This window comes from Rutidosis leptorrhynchoides, chromosome 5 (genome assembly GCF_046630445.1).
Source record: "Rutidosis leptorrhynchoides isolate AG116_Rl617_1_P2 chromosome 5, CSIRO_AGI_Rlap_v1, whole genome shotgun sequence".
NCBI classification, from domain to species: Eukaryota; Viridiplantae; Streptophyta; class Magnoliopsida; order Asterales; family Asteraceae; genus Rutidosis; species Rutidosis leptorrhynchoides.
The window spans coordinates 458,395,032-458,411,194 of NC_092337.1; the positions used below are offsets into that span (position 1 = coordinate 458,395,032).

Consider the following 16,163-nt stretch of genomic DNA (forward strand, 5'->3'; position numbering starts at 1 on the left):
AATATGATAAATTTATCAAAATTAATGAAAGAAATATCAACGTCCCTTTTTAGACCTATTTTAACCGAGCGCATTAAACCCTTGTGTGCCACCAACACGCCTCTAGTGCGGTGTGTTGGAAGCCTTCAACCATGACATGTGTGCTTGGAGCACGGGAAAAAAAATGGCACTCAAAAAATCTGATTGGTCCAATTTGTTTATTTTTTATTATTTCACTCATCTTCCAATCATATTTTAACACTTCACCAAACACGTCACGCAACACATCACCCATTATTTCCGAATTTACCAATATGTCTGTCACGTCAGTACCAAACACCCCACCCCCAACACACCTAATTTTGCCCATCACCATTAAAATTATGGTCTTATTTTGGACAACTCCTCCCTTGGGTTCAATATTGTGCAAAGTTGCATCATGACGTGCTAGAGTCATCAATAAAATATAGTATCACTACTACTCCTCAAGTAGTTAAAAGTATGGTTGCAATTTTGACATCATATTCAAATGCGTGAACAGAGAGATACAGATTCAAGAGTATAATCTTATCTCAGATAGCCCATTTGATGGATCTAATCAAGTGTGATTCTTTCTTGCTGATGTTCAATATACAAAACAACATTATCATCAAATTAATACACAATCACAAAAGCGAAGTCAACTGAAATCAAACATTAATCAGAAAGATTAACTTCAGACAACAATGGCTTGTTTGAAAAAAAGGCTTTTAAGTTCCCGACCATTACCTCTCTAACTCCTTCAAATGCTTCTGGCGTTAGAATAGCTCGATGTGGAGACAAAACAACATTGTCCATTGTAAACAGTTCCTTTGGTACCTCGGGCTCATTCTCGTAAACATCAAGACCTGCTCCTCCAAGTTTACCTTCAACCAAAAACTTCACTAGTTCCTTTTCATCCACAAGGCCCCCACGCCCAATATTGACGATAATGCCCCTGTTCCCAAGGGCTGTCAAAACATCACTGTTTATGATGTGGTGTGTTTTGTCAGTCAACGAGCAGCAAACGATTAGGGTATCACTGTTGGTTGCAAGATCAAGAACATTGGAGTAGAACACGTAGGGGAGTTGTGACTTTCTATTTCTCGAGCTATATGCGATGGTGCACCCAAATGGCTCCAAACGTTTAGCAACTAACGTGCCGATACTTCCAAGCCCAATAATCCCAACTCGTTTCCCTCCTAACTGAAAAATGAAAGTAGGTTATCAATTAGTGTCAGTTTTCATTTAAGGGAAAATTATATGAAAATGCATTGAACTTTCACCAAATTTCTATTGTATGCATCCAACTTTCAAATCTTTTATTATATGCATTGTGCTATTTTAATTGTTCTATTGTATGTATCAGGTAACTTGTAAAGAAGGTACCAGGTTAATATGTAAAAAAAGTTACCCGATTGGTCCTTCATGTTTGTCCAATTAATATTTATTTTTGACGCGCATAGTCCTAACATTCTCCTTCACTCTACTCCACTCACATCTTCATCTTCATCATCAAAAATCAAAAAAATAAAATAAAATAAGAACCCTAATTTTGAAAACCTCAACCCAAATATGTGACTTTCCCGTACATGATATGATTTGAGTATGTATCTTAACTTTTTAAATCAAATTATATTATCTCTGATTTGAAATTTTATTTGAATCTTTAAATTTATATTTTTCTAATTTTTTCACTCCACATTTTTAAAACCGTAACCATTTCAAGTTGACCATAACCAACAAGCCTTGGTTATTCTTTAAACAAGCATGCAGCACAGATCACAGGTGAAAAACATTATGAATATTGTAGAGAATGCAAGATTTCTTAATTACAGTATAAGTTATAGACCATCACTTGAACCAGTATATATTGTTACATGCTCTATTTACTTATACATATCGTATTGGAGTATACATTATTCATGGTAAAGTTTCTATTTTATCAACTTTACTTGTATTTTTTATTTTTTTTTTACTGCACATATCGGAATTCATGGTTCTTTCTGGTCGGATGTCCCTAGGAAGCAGCCTCTCTGCTCTACAGAATAGGGAGGGACGACTTCCTCTACCTGGGGACCGATAGGTATCCGTGGGTGGAGGAATCACTTCCCTTTTAATTTAGGGTAGAGGAAAGGACTGTCTACATCTAACCTCCCCACACTCCACTTTAGTGGAATTGGGTATTGTTGTTGTTGTACTTGAACCAGTATATATATTTAGACATGCATTCATAAACTAAAATTGTGTTTAGCATATTATATTATATCTATATATCTAAAAGACATAGTGGCAGTGAATAGTACACAAGGGTATTTCCGACTTTTCACTTTTTATTTATTTTATTATTTAAATTTCATTTCCACCAACAAAGACCCCCAGACTTTTTAAAAAAAATCAAATCGACCCCCTAAACAGGGGGATAAAGTGTCAAATGACCATTTTCATATCTATATATCTAAAAGACATAGTGGAAGTGAATAGTACACAAGGGTATTTCCGACTTTTCACTTTTTTTATTTTATTATTTAAATTTCATTCCACCAACAAAGACCCCAGACTTTTCTTAAAAAATCAAATCGGCCCCCTAAACAGAGAGGTAAAGTGTCAAATGACCATTTTCATAAAAAAAATCTTAAATAAACTCCCTCAAATCTTCAACGGGTCATATCATCTCGCTCGCAACGAGTTAAATTTTTCCGACAACATCGTTAAACTCGAAATAATTTTAGGAACACAATGTCACTAACTATACGCAAAACGGACGCTTTTTTAAAAACGCTAAATATTTGGGAAACTTTTCATACACGTCGATTTTGCATTAAATTTTTAAAAGGCGACAATTCCATAGCGAAACGCGGAGATGTACATATATTGTTAATTTAACATAACATTTAAATCTTTCACGAGCTATACCTTTTAGTTCGAATCGAGTTGCGCTTCAACGGCATCATCGTTGGTCACGAAATAATTTTACAAACTAAACGCAATAAAATACATTGAAAACCGAACCCCCGGCGCGAAGCGAGGGTTCGAAACCTAGTTTAAACTATTGTATCTAACGTGTTGGTTTTAAATAATTAGAATAATACAATTACTACCAGTAATAATGCGATGAACACATGAAGGAATAAACTTTCTAGTCCTCATATAAACTCACATACTAGCATTACAGCTGTCAGAATACCTAGATATGTATAACTCAAATTTGTAACCAATGAAAAAAGATATATGTCAGGGACCAACGATGTAATTTTGTCTAGAAAAAACAAATGATGTAATATTTGACAAACAAGAGGGACCAATGATGTAATTTTGAAATTGAGGTAAGCTGAAGTTTACTTGTTATAACAGGTTAAATACAGGTAAATACATACAATAGAACAATTAAAATAGTTGAATGCATACATCTGAAAGTTGAATGCATACAATAGGAATTTGGTGAAAGTTCAATGCATTTTCAAACAATTTTCCCTTAATTTAAGATCTATTCAGTTAACCAGTTTGTAAACTTGCATACATACAATCTCACATGTGAAATGATATTTACAGTTTACACTACATATAACAAAAAAAATTTGAATCAAGATATTGTACCATTGCATTGAATTGAAAGAGTGATAATTTGATGTTTTTATCATGACTCCCTGCACAAAACTTATGCAAATTATGTCACATTTTTACACCCTGCACAAAATTTATGCAAATTCTGACACATTTTTACAAGATGTACATGTAGATATAATACACATCATCTGTATTGTATTAGTATAATTTTACTCCAATAATAAATGATTATGGTTCTTGTAACTTACGTGCTGAATAATAGTATCATTACTAATAAAGATAATTAATTATAATTAGTTTACCTTGCTTCCAAGTGGATAATCGCCTTTGACGGGCCATAACCCGGCCCGAACATATCTATCCGCAGCAGAAAAACGTCGGAGAACATCGATGAGTAAACCAACTGCATAATCGGCTCCGTCTTCAGAGAAAGCGTCACCGGCGCTCGTGACACGAATATTCCGACGACGGCACTCTGCTAAATCGATATGGTCAACGCCGGCGGTTGTTCCGATAACGCATTCAACGGACGGGTATAGGTCCAAATGTTCGGATTTGAGTGGGGTAAGAGCCATGACGATGATGACCCGAGCAGATGGGCGATGGGTCGGGTATAAAGGATCCGACGGTTCGATTGGGGTAAAGATGTCTGTAGCCCATGATGAAGAGAATTTAAAATTAGGGGCACGGTGGATGATTGCAACAGGGAGGTGGCTGTTATCGGTGGATTGAACTAAGTCGGCCATTGATGGGAGAGAAAGAATAGCGAGTGTAGCTGATAGAGAATCAGTTCATGTGTACTGACTTTATGGATTATGCATCTTTATCATGGTACTACTAAATCCTTTTTTGACCTTTTTGTGTATTGACTTAAAGCCTAGTTTAATGTTAAATCTCAGTGTTAAATTTAACATTGAATTTAATATTGCGGCTAAAATAAAAAGGGGTTGATTCGTACACCACTTCAAATTTGCCATACACCACCAAATTAATTATTTAGACATTTTTACCCTTTCTTTTACACTATCAAATTTGTCATATACCACCAAATGAAGGGTATAAATGTCTAAATAATTTATTTGGTGGTGTATGGCAAATTTGAGGTGGTGTACGAATCAATTCCCAAAATAAAAGAAATCGTTCAGTGTTAAATTATTATTTAATTATTTTTTAATACTTTTAATAATATTATTTAGTTCAATTATATATTAAAAATATAAAAACAAATGCTATATAAAATAAATCAGTGTCCAATGTAAATATTTTTTATCATTTTTTTTTCGAACAACCATAATATATTAAAAACGAATTCCTAGCGAGTGTCACGACCCGAAAAATTTCGACTAATTTTGAACCAAACTCACGATACGATCTCATAATTCTGACATGATAAACAAAGTCCGTTATGTTGCGTCTCAAAAAATTTTGAACTATTTTTGTACATTCATTTGACTTCGACCATTTCCGACGATTCACGAACAACTAATTGTAAATATATATATATATATATATATATATATATATATATATATATATATATATATATATATATATATATATATATATATATATATATATATATATATATATATATATATATATATATATATATAACAACCCTCACTTTTCGCTTCTGAATTTACCAAGTTGCCCTTAGGGTTTCAATGTCATATTCTGTGCCTCATTAGGGTTGTTATCAAGACATATTAAATGCTTTATAAATAATGCTCGTAATTAAAAACCTGAAACCCTAAACCTAATAGTAATTAATAATCTAAACTCTAACCTTAAAGGTTTATTAATATTATAAGCCCTAACCCTAATAATAAATTAACAAAATAAAACCTTAACCCTAGTGCTAATTAAATTATTAACATTATGAACATATATGTAAATTATATTACCTTTGTTAATAGTTAAAGTAATATATAATATATAATTAACTTTATAACAAATACAATTATATATATTAAAACTAAATAGAAGTAAATGTAAATTAATAAAGTTAGGGTCTAATATTTAAATAAAATGTAATCCTAATATTAATAATAATAATAATAATAATAATAATAATAATAATAATAATAATAATAATAATAATAATAATAATAATAATAATAATAAAAAATATATAAAATATATATAAAAATACATTAAAGCCGTATAAAAAACATATAAACTTAATAATAAATCGGCTATTTGATTTTAGGGGATAAAAACTTGATCAATAAGTAATTCATAATCCTAGTTAAACTCTAATTACCATCCTTGATCACCAAGAATCAAAATCTTGATCTAACACTTGATCACCTATTTAAACCCTCGTGATTTTCCATAAGTTCACCACAAATAAACCTCTGCAAATTGTCGACTAATTCCAGTTTTTTCCCTCCAATCTTGTCGACTAAAACCAATTCCCATCCAGCCTTCTAGTCGACTGAAACAGCTCCCATACCCTCTCCTGTTGTTGACTAAAATCCTTACAAAAAGCCTGCTGCAGTCGATCTCCTTTAACCCCAATCGAACAGACTTTTTCCTGCTGTTGTGTTGCTGTTTCTACGAACCAAAATAGATCCAAGAAGCTCCTTGATTGATCGAATTTTGCTGCTGCTGTGTGCTGTTTCCTGTCGAGTCATTCAGACCCAAACAGACCCTCAATTGGGTCGTTGCTGCAGCTGCTTGGTTTCTACTTCTGTTCGCGTATCATCATTACCAATCCTTAATCTCCAACCTTAGTAAGGTATCCTATAAACCCTAGTTCAATTCTACATTAAATCTCTTAAGTTATAATTATAAGTATTATGATAAAAGTTTATGATTTCATGTTGAATATATGTATGAATATGATGTATGATCTTGATTAGTTTATGTTAGTATGAATTAAGTATAATTATGGTGATTAAGGTTAAAAGATAATGAAGGTTATGATTAATAAGATTGTGAAAATTAAAAGTGTTATGGTTATTAATAAGGTTAAAAGATGTATGATTATGGTTATTGAATAATAAACTAGTTAATATAATAAAGAGTTATGAATTATGAATTGATCATGAAGTATTAAGGTTAAGGTTAAAGATTATGATTTTATGTAAGTAAATAAGCTAGGAGATTAGTTAGTTGTTATAATGAAAGATTAGGGTTTTGATTAATAAGTAGCTAATAATAATAGTTGATTAGTAAATAATAATGATTATGATATAGATTATAAAGATGAGTATGAATATTAAGATTATGGTTGATGAATAAGGTATGATTTTATGTGCATGAGGGTAATTAATAAGTAATAATAAAGGATGTACATGCATGAATGCATGCATACGTACGTATGTACATGTATACATTGTAGGTATATATGTGTGTGTATATGTAAATATATACATACATGTATATGTATGTGTATATATGTATGTATGTGTACGTGTGAATGTATGTATAAATGTGTATTATGTAAGTTATATAAGGTTAGTAAATATAATAATAAAAGTAATAAGTGTATATATATATATATATATATATATATATATATATATATATATATATACTAATAATATTATTATCTAATTAATCACCCATTATATATATATATATATATATATATATATATATATATATATATATATATATATATATATATATATATATGTATCATCTTACACTTATATATATGTAACACCTACACCTAATATATATATACCATATAGTTATGAATACATACATGTATAATAATAATAAAGAATAATATATATATACATGTATAATAATAATAAAGAATAATATATATATATATATATATATATATATATATATATATATATATATATATATATATATATATATATATATATATATATATATATATATTCTTTATTATTATTATACATGTATATAATTATACATGTAACATAATGATAAGATTACATAATGGGTGATTAATTAGATAATAATATTATTAGTATAACTTAGACACCTATCTATATGGTAACACTTAATTACACTAAATATATTATCACTTATATATATATATATATATATATATATATATATATATATATATATATATATATATAAGTATATTAATAACTTGTTAAGTGTATACACTATTAACGTGAAGGTTATAATTAAAGATAGCGTACAAAGACTACAAACATCACTGCTACTTGTGGCCTAGGGTGATCCTTGGTACCATTATGGGACGCTTGTGGATCTCGAATGCCATGACTTAGATTCTGGTCAAGAGATCCTGGGCCGCTCGGTAACAATAGATCATTCGAGTCACTTGCATGGTGGCAACGAAGTTTGGGAGAGATGGTACAACATCTTTGTTAAGAATTATAACCCGAACTTCTTAAACTAGAAGCTTACTATAAGTGGAAGCTTTTCATAAATAGTAGGTTTCCAAAAATAGAAACTTTTGAGAAATAGGAACTTTTCTCGAAAACCGTCACTGTTAATATAGTTTGCTATATTAATAAACAAACTTTATATCTATTAGACGTTAACTAATTAAACGTTATATCTCTAGATTGAGATCTCCGATTACATAGGTTCATACGACTTGCGTGGAATAACTTACTTGCTACTAAGGTGAACTTCATAGCCCCACTTTTTAACTGTTTCTATTACTTATATTGAACTTTTGGGGTGAGACACATGTTTGCTTTCAAACTGTTTTACGCTTAGACACAAGTACATGAAAACTTTATTTTGATTAATTCAAACTGTGCTGCCATGCTTTGATTCATGCTAAATCCCTGCCATGATATCGTTAATTGCTACGTATAAATGCAAACTTAGTTATTGTGAGTAGGCCTATTGAGAGCGACGTCTCTAACCATTTGACCGTTGGTCTTTGGTTACATAATAATGATTTAATGACACGAACGAATAATGTGATTACGGGGTAACTTATGTTTAGTCTCGATATCATACACCTCAGCACTACTACCGAACTGATTAAACTTTATAATTAAATCTTGTGGTCTAAACACTATTATAAACCTATGTTGTTCACTCAACAATTTTGGTTGACACTTTTAAACATGTTTTGTCTCAGGTGAAGATTGCTAAAGATTATTTTCTATTTGAACTTTGCTGCTTTTGAAGTCCGCATTTATACATTCATATTATTGCATTAAAACATTTAAGTTTACAAATGTAAAGACTTATTACTTTCCGCTATTTTAAATACATTAGTTTATATTAAAAACGTCTCATATAGAGTCGTTCTCGTTTATACATACTTGTGTTGTGATATTGTGAAGTCATATTTCCCCGGCCCTATTTGGGGGTATGACAATATATATATATATATATATATATATATATATATATATATATATATATATATATATATATATATATATATATGATTTATTTGTTGGAAATAAATATGTAAAATAATATGCGATGTAGTGAAAGATATTATTATATATATATATATATATATATATATATATATATATATATATATATATATATATATATATATATATATAATTATGTATATAAATATATATAATTATGTATATAAATATTACTTGTAAATATATAAGATTATATTTATTTATTTAAATATATATTTAATATATTTATTTATGTAATAAAACCTGTTAATAAAATATATTTATATATATACATATAGTATATTGAAAATAAATGATTTCGGGCTTAAATAGTAAACGATTGTAATACTCGGTTGGCGTTTCGCTAGTGTTCATAGAGTTTATGAAGATTCAATATAAAAGTTGAACTGTAAATCGATTACGAAGATTATAGGTTTGACAGAAATATTTTTACCTTTTTAGTTTAAATTTCAGTACTCCTTACATATTATTTGGAACAGAAAATAAATAATTAACGAACCTTTTTGATTAGGTTTCAAACAGTTAATGACCAGAATAAATAAATGGACTTAATTTAAAAATTTAGGATTTTTAGGAACACTTTTATATTTTAACTATTTAGCAATGGACACGATACACTTCCCGTGAAAACTGTCGGCAGTTATAATTGGCTTCTGATAATTGTGCACGTTTGTAATATTAAGAAATTGATTTAGGATTCATTCATTTATTAAAGTTAATTACTGTGCGCTACTGTTTTGCTTGTGATCAATATAACCACACTTTCTATCTATCCTAATCTATATATATATATAACATGAACTCAATCCACCATATTGATCACATGAACTCAATCCACCATATATAACATGAACTCAATCCACCATATTGATCACTCCATAACATGAACTCAATCCACCATATATATACATATACATAGCATAGGCATATAAAAATATCTCACACATATAACATGAACTCAATCCACCATATTGATCACACACCCAACACCATCCTCCTCACACCACGACCACCACCTTGTGTTTCTTTTTTGGTTTCCTTTCACCTTCCACCCCCCTCACCACCGATACCATCTTCAACCTACAAACCAACAACCACTCTCTTCAATCGGGAACGACCATCACCACTCCATCCTCCTTTTTTGCATCGATCACCACTTGTGTTTTCGATCACCATCCATCACCTTGGTTCACCACCCACATCGCCACCTGCAATCCATTCCATATTATCATCCCACTCGCCATACTCATCGACGAGGAACACCACACTAAGCCATGAAAACCTGTAACAATCAAACCATCTACCTACTGTTACTATTCGATTACGTTTTTGTTGAAACCCATTGTATTACAACCAAGTTATGATATAAGCTATAGATATATAACCTTCACCCGCCATCACCAATAACTCCATCATCACCATTTAAACTCGATAGCCACCATCAACCGTTACCTTCTCCACTGACCACCATAACCGACCCCAAAAATATCATCTTGTTTACTTGTTTTGATCGACGACCATCACCATTACTCGACTCCTGTTTTACAACTCAAACAACCACCACCACCATCATCCGAGAACCCTCACCATTTTATTCTATACTTTTTTTGTTAACCATCTCCATCGTTAACCTTCATTAAACCACCATCAACACCGTCATTTACGTGTACCTACTGCTACACTTATTACTTCTACTTCTTGTGTAAACCGATACCGTCTCTGGTTTTCTACTCGATGAAACCACCAATAAGACCACCATTGTTGTAAGTTTCTACAACTTTCTTTTGCTACTACTACTTCTGTTTAGGTCGATTACAAACCGCAACTCCATCACCACTAAAAACCATAACCTTTTCGTTGCTACTTCTACTTACTTTATGTTTTCATTCGATAACAACACCACTTGAACCATTCCGTTGTCTGCTACAATTCAAACAATAATACTGTTCGATAATCCTTACACACATACACATATGTTTATTCTTCTGACTTGCTACTGCTATTGTTGCTATATTAACTTTCGATCATCACCAAACACCGCCACATGAACCCTTATTGAGCCACCACCATCACGATGAAAGACTGCTACTGCTATTTTCTTTCGCTGCTACTGCAGTATCTTTTTCAAATTTTTTTGTGAGCGATGAAGATAAGAATGATGATGAGAACGATGAAATGATAGGCATTTGAGATATACTACCACACGAAACCCACCACCATTAATTCATGGTACAAATTAAATTGAAACAACATTTGCTACTTTTATGTTTTTTTATTGATTGGCCGACAATACATAAACCCACTTCCAGCTGTTGATTTCACGAAGCATATAACCCCACCCATTTCTTCCTGTCTAACCTATTTAATTCACGAAAACTGGACAGTTAATTCGATGTAGGGCTTAGTAAAAATTGTTTGGGCCAGCGTATTATTGTTGGGCCGTAACAAAATCCAAATTGTTTTCTATTTTAATCCAAGCCCAATCTTCTACTACTACCAACGATTCTTCTGCTAGGAGCAAAACATTTTTCTGTTTTCTAATATGAATGATGATGAAGAGGTTAAGTATGATGGTGATTGTATGTGAAGAAGACGATTATGAGTCGTGATTGTATGTGAGTTGTTAATGATGAAACGAGTTCGTTAATGATGATGGTGCGTGTTTAGATAATGATCTTTGATGATAATGATACGATAATTGTAGTGAGCACGATTAAGAATGATGATAGTTGAAAATGATTATGATTGTATGATTGATCATTAATGATAAGGATGATTGGATTAGGAAATTAAAACAGACAGAAAATAGTTAAAAGAAATTAACGAAGGGATTAAAACAGAAATGAATGATCAGCATAATGGTTAAGGTCTGTGTGGGTGAACGAGAGGTCTCAGGTTCGAGCCTGGCAGGTGGCGTTATATTTTTCTTAGACCTATTCTTTGAGATAGCCCTCTTTTCTTATTGTTATTATTATTATTATTATTATTATTATTATTATTATTATTATTATTATTATTATTATTATTATTATTATTATTATTATTATTATAAAAAAATGTAACTTTTTATTTATTGTTATTAATATTATTTTACCAAATAAATATTAGTTATATAAAATATACAAATAAAATATATTAAATTTATCTAAATAACATATAATATAACAAGTATATTATTAGTAATAATATATATAAACTTGCTCGATTACGATTATGTGTTAATAGATATACAATTGATATAGGTTCGTGAATCCGAGGCCAACCCTGCATTGTTCGGCTCTGTCGTATGCATATTTTTACTATAAAATATCGTATCGTGAGTTTCATTTGCTCCCTTTTTCCTAAATGCTTTTGCAATATATATTTTTGGGACTGAGAATACATGAAATGCTTTTATAAATGTTTGACACGATAGACACAAGCAAAACATTCCTCGAATGAATTATTATACAGACAGAAGTTCTGTAAGTTATTATATCAAATATTTTCCCCTGATTATTATACCTTGATAACCTAAGAATTAGAGAAATGACCCCTAATTGACGCGAAACCTAAAGGTAGCTACCGGGTTTAACACCCCCACCCAGAATGTTCACTAGACAGAAGAGCTAGTGGGCGTGGTTTTTAGTACTTCGAGGTTTATATATCTATTATAGACTGAAAGTTCTGCTTATTTTGGGGATATTCATGATGCGCATTAAATGTTAAGGTCGGTTATCAAGCAAAGGTTATATATAGGAGGAATGATTTTATACACAGGTTATGTGTATGTTATTTTTGTACACGAGATATGTGTACGGTTATTAAAAATCGTGAGGCAACCTACGAGGGAGAAAAGGATAAGAACCTACTCTGCCAAACATTATGAAAAATGGTTTCGTACACGAGATAGGTGTATTGTATTTAAATCTTGTGGTCTATCAAAATTACTGAATTTTATTGTTTTATGATAAACTTATGAACTCACCAACCTTTTGGTTGACACTTTTAAACATGTTTATTCTCAGGTATGAAAGAAATCTTTCGTTGTGCATTTGCTCATTTTAAAGATATTACTTGGAGTCATTCATGGCATATTTCAAAAGACGTTGCATTCGAGTCGTCGAGTTCAAAAAGACGTTTATTAAGTCAATGATAGATTAGTCATTCATATTATGGGAATCATATGTCATTAGTATCGAAAGGTTATATTTTGAAACAAGTTTGTCTTTTAAAAGAATGCAATGTTTGTAAAACGTATCATATAGAGGTCAGTACCTCGCAATGGAACCAGATGTTGAAGACTTCGTCCTGGTGGATTAGGAGGGGCCTTTACGGTTGGTATCAGAGCGGTGGTCTTAGCGAACCAGGTCTTGCATTAGTGTGTCTAACTGATAATTGTTAAGATGCATTAGTGAGTCCGGACTTTGACCGTGTCTGCATGTCAAAAGTTTTGCTTATCATTTCGTGTCAAAAATTATCTGTTTATCATTCTTAGTCTAAACACGTCTTACTGCATTGATTGCATAGATAGTGTATAGATAAATTCATATCTTATCATATCTATTACTGTAAAATTTTCCTGACAGCTTTCGAAAGTTCCTCCGTAATCTACGGAATCTTCTGTACTACATATAGGTATTCTATGTAGTTAGAATATCATCTGATGTTCGAAAATCATTTCATATCGAAACATCTATTATCTGACCGTGTAAAGATGGAGTCTGCAACTAATTCGAATCCCTCGGATTTCGATAGCTATTCCGATATGGATTTTCACACGAGCTCCGAAAACAGTACAACTGGAATAGATCAACCAATCAGCCATCACCAATTCTGGATGAATTGGGGATGGGTTCGTAATCGACTAAATCAATGGAGACGAGAAGAAGGCGATCCCTTCCACCAAACGAATTCACCTCTTGTCGATGAACCTGAAGCACTTACCGGCCAACCAGTCTGAAACACCATTTTCACTCTCATTTCCAGAATATCTCGTAATGATTATATAATATCTCGAATTCTAAATCTTATTCATCTCCTCGTTCCAACCGCCAATCATCCCGGAGTAATAGAAGAAATCAACGAGCTTCGCGTTCGAGTAGTGGCTTTAGAGAATATGGTGCAAAACTTACAAGCACCAGCAGCATCACCGGCACCAACAGTACCACCAGCATCGGCACCAGTACCACCAATAACACAAGCCTTAACATCACACGCCTCAATATCACCATCTGTACTTCGAGTATGATCTTCGTTCTACATATCGTTCTACCTCATTTATCTTCGTTCGACATGGCGATTATGTAATCTCTAATATTTTAGAGATTATCTACTCTAGTTCTAACCGTAAATCATATGAGTTTAATATCATATTAACTCATTAAATCCATGATTACATCTGAAGAAAATATATATGTAAGTATATATTCATAAAGATTGTAATTAAAAATTCTTTGTATAAACTGTTAATCGTGAAAATATTTTAACGGGTAGGTAATACCCGAGAAATATTTAGATTTCACATTAATAAGTTACACTGTACACTCTTCAGTTCTGATTCAGCAGTCATTAACAATACTGCTCAAATTCGCACATATACGTATCCGTTCACCAAAGAACAACTATTTTCATTCAAATTCAATTTCATATTCGGATTTTGACCGATCAGAATCCAAGTCAAGATTTGACAAGTGGCACAATGAAGAAAATAATGGACAAAATAAAATTGATTAGAAACAAATTAATTAACTACGAAAAATTGTAAATCTATACTAACCAAATCCTAGCTAACTGTTCATATACCCGTTATGACTATTTTCTTATTACATTTTATTTATTGTCATTTTAATTATCGCAATTTATTTATCGCAATTTTAATTATCGCAATTTTATTTATCGCAATTTATTTATCGCAATTTTAATTATCGCAATTTATTTATCGTAATTTTAATTATCGCAATTTATCTATCGCAGTTTTAATACTCGCAATTATATTTATCTTCATTTAAATACTGTTTTTTATTTTACGCACTTTAAATATCGTCAGTTAAATACTGTCATAATATACTAGTCTTGGTTAATCCCGAGACAATATATTGGACCATTGGACTATTAGACTACTGGACTACTAACATTGGACTACTAACCTTGGACAATTAAAAAGTATTAAAAGAGTAGGAAATACTAATTATAACACATTTTGATCTAAAATATTATTAACAAGTTACATCTTCTACAGTTAAACATTTCTTCAAATTAGCCACTTGATTTCATCTTAAACATCATTTGTATCTTGACAATTACAAACTGCGTTCAAATCCTTTGAAATTCTTGAAACACCTCGGATTGGTAACCAAGGAGTCAGTTATGATAACTTTGAATGCTGATGAAGCAGCAAATTGTAGATGGTCTTAATGGCCAAAAGTTTGATAATAAAGAATGAGATGTTGGAAACGCTCAATAGAAAATTTGGTACTGAAAAGCGGATTATGCAAAAACTATGAAGGAGGCTGTGGACAAATCACGAGGACTAAACCTGTACTTAACGAATCCAGATGATTCAGCATCTATTGAAATCCATAGCGAATATCTTGCTCCTTACTTATCTTAAATTCTTGCGGAAAAGTTTCTGCATCATTCTTGATTCCAGATATTTTAAGATATCATCGTATCTTTCAGTATAAATATCCTCAATATTTCGGAACATACCTTCATAAATATCTTTGTCTGAAATTATCTATCTCCTCGTGCTATCTATGTTACATCATAACAGAAACTGTTTTTGTTTCTATCCTTCCATAAAATTTAAGTTTAAATTATGAATGATTTCTGGAGAAGTGTTGGGAGTTGAAGCATGAGTTAGTATAATATAATGACGCCCGACCAACGTGATTATATTACACTAACATGCTGAATTTCTAATGGAACGTGATGATGGTTCACAGACCTTACCCTCATCATGTGCCATGTTACACGACTCTTTCATTCTACTTAATCTCTAAGTATATCACAGAAGTATTTCCTTGATATTTCTGTTCTTCTGTAATTTTAATAGTTTGCTGATAAATCGTGCTATTGAAGGTATTTCGTATGCCCGAGAGACATATTAAATTAATGTGGCTAATATTTTTTGATCCAAGTCGGGTCATACCCAATAACAAGCTTACCGACACCTTATACGTATTTAATCTTAACGATTGGATCGTTAGATAAATACGCGACACTTGGATTTTAGAAAATCGGTTTTCTAAAATA

General features: G+C 31.4%; 1 protein-coding gene across 2 annotated transcripts; it reads right to left on the reverse strand.

Moving 5' to 3' along the window:
* Positions 1-531: 531 nt before the first annotated feature.
* LOC139846851 (glyoxylate/hydroxypyruvate reductase HPR3) lies at positions 532-4,361 on the reverse strand. 2 transcript variants are annotated; one of them, XM_071836394.1, is made up of 3 exons: positions 3,867-4,361; positions 3,595-3,654; positions 532-1,203 (listed from the first exon to the last, which is right to left on the reverse strand). In XM_071836394.1, the coding sequence occupies exons 1-3, from the start codon at positions 4,308-4,310 to the stop codon at positions 676-678; spliced, it is 1,032 nt and encodes a 343-aa protein (XP_071692495.1). In that variant the 5' UTR covers positions 4,311-4,361; the 3' UTR covers positions 532-675. The 2 variants fall into 2 exon arrangements, with proteins under 2 accessions (XP_071692495.1, XP_071692496.1); XM_071836395.1 differs by lacking the exon at positions 3,595-3,654.
* Between the last annotated feature and the right edge of the window lie 11,802 nt (positions 4,362-16,163).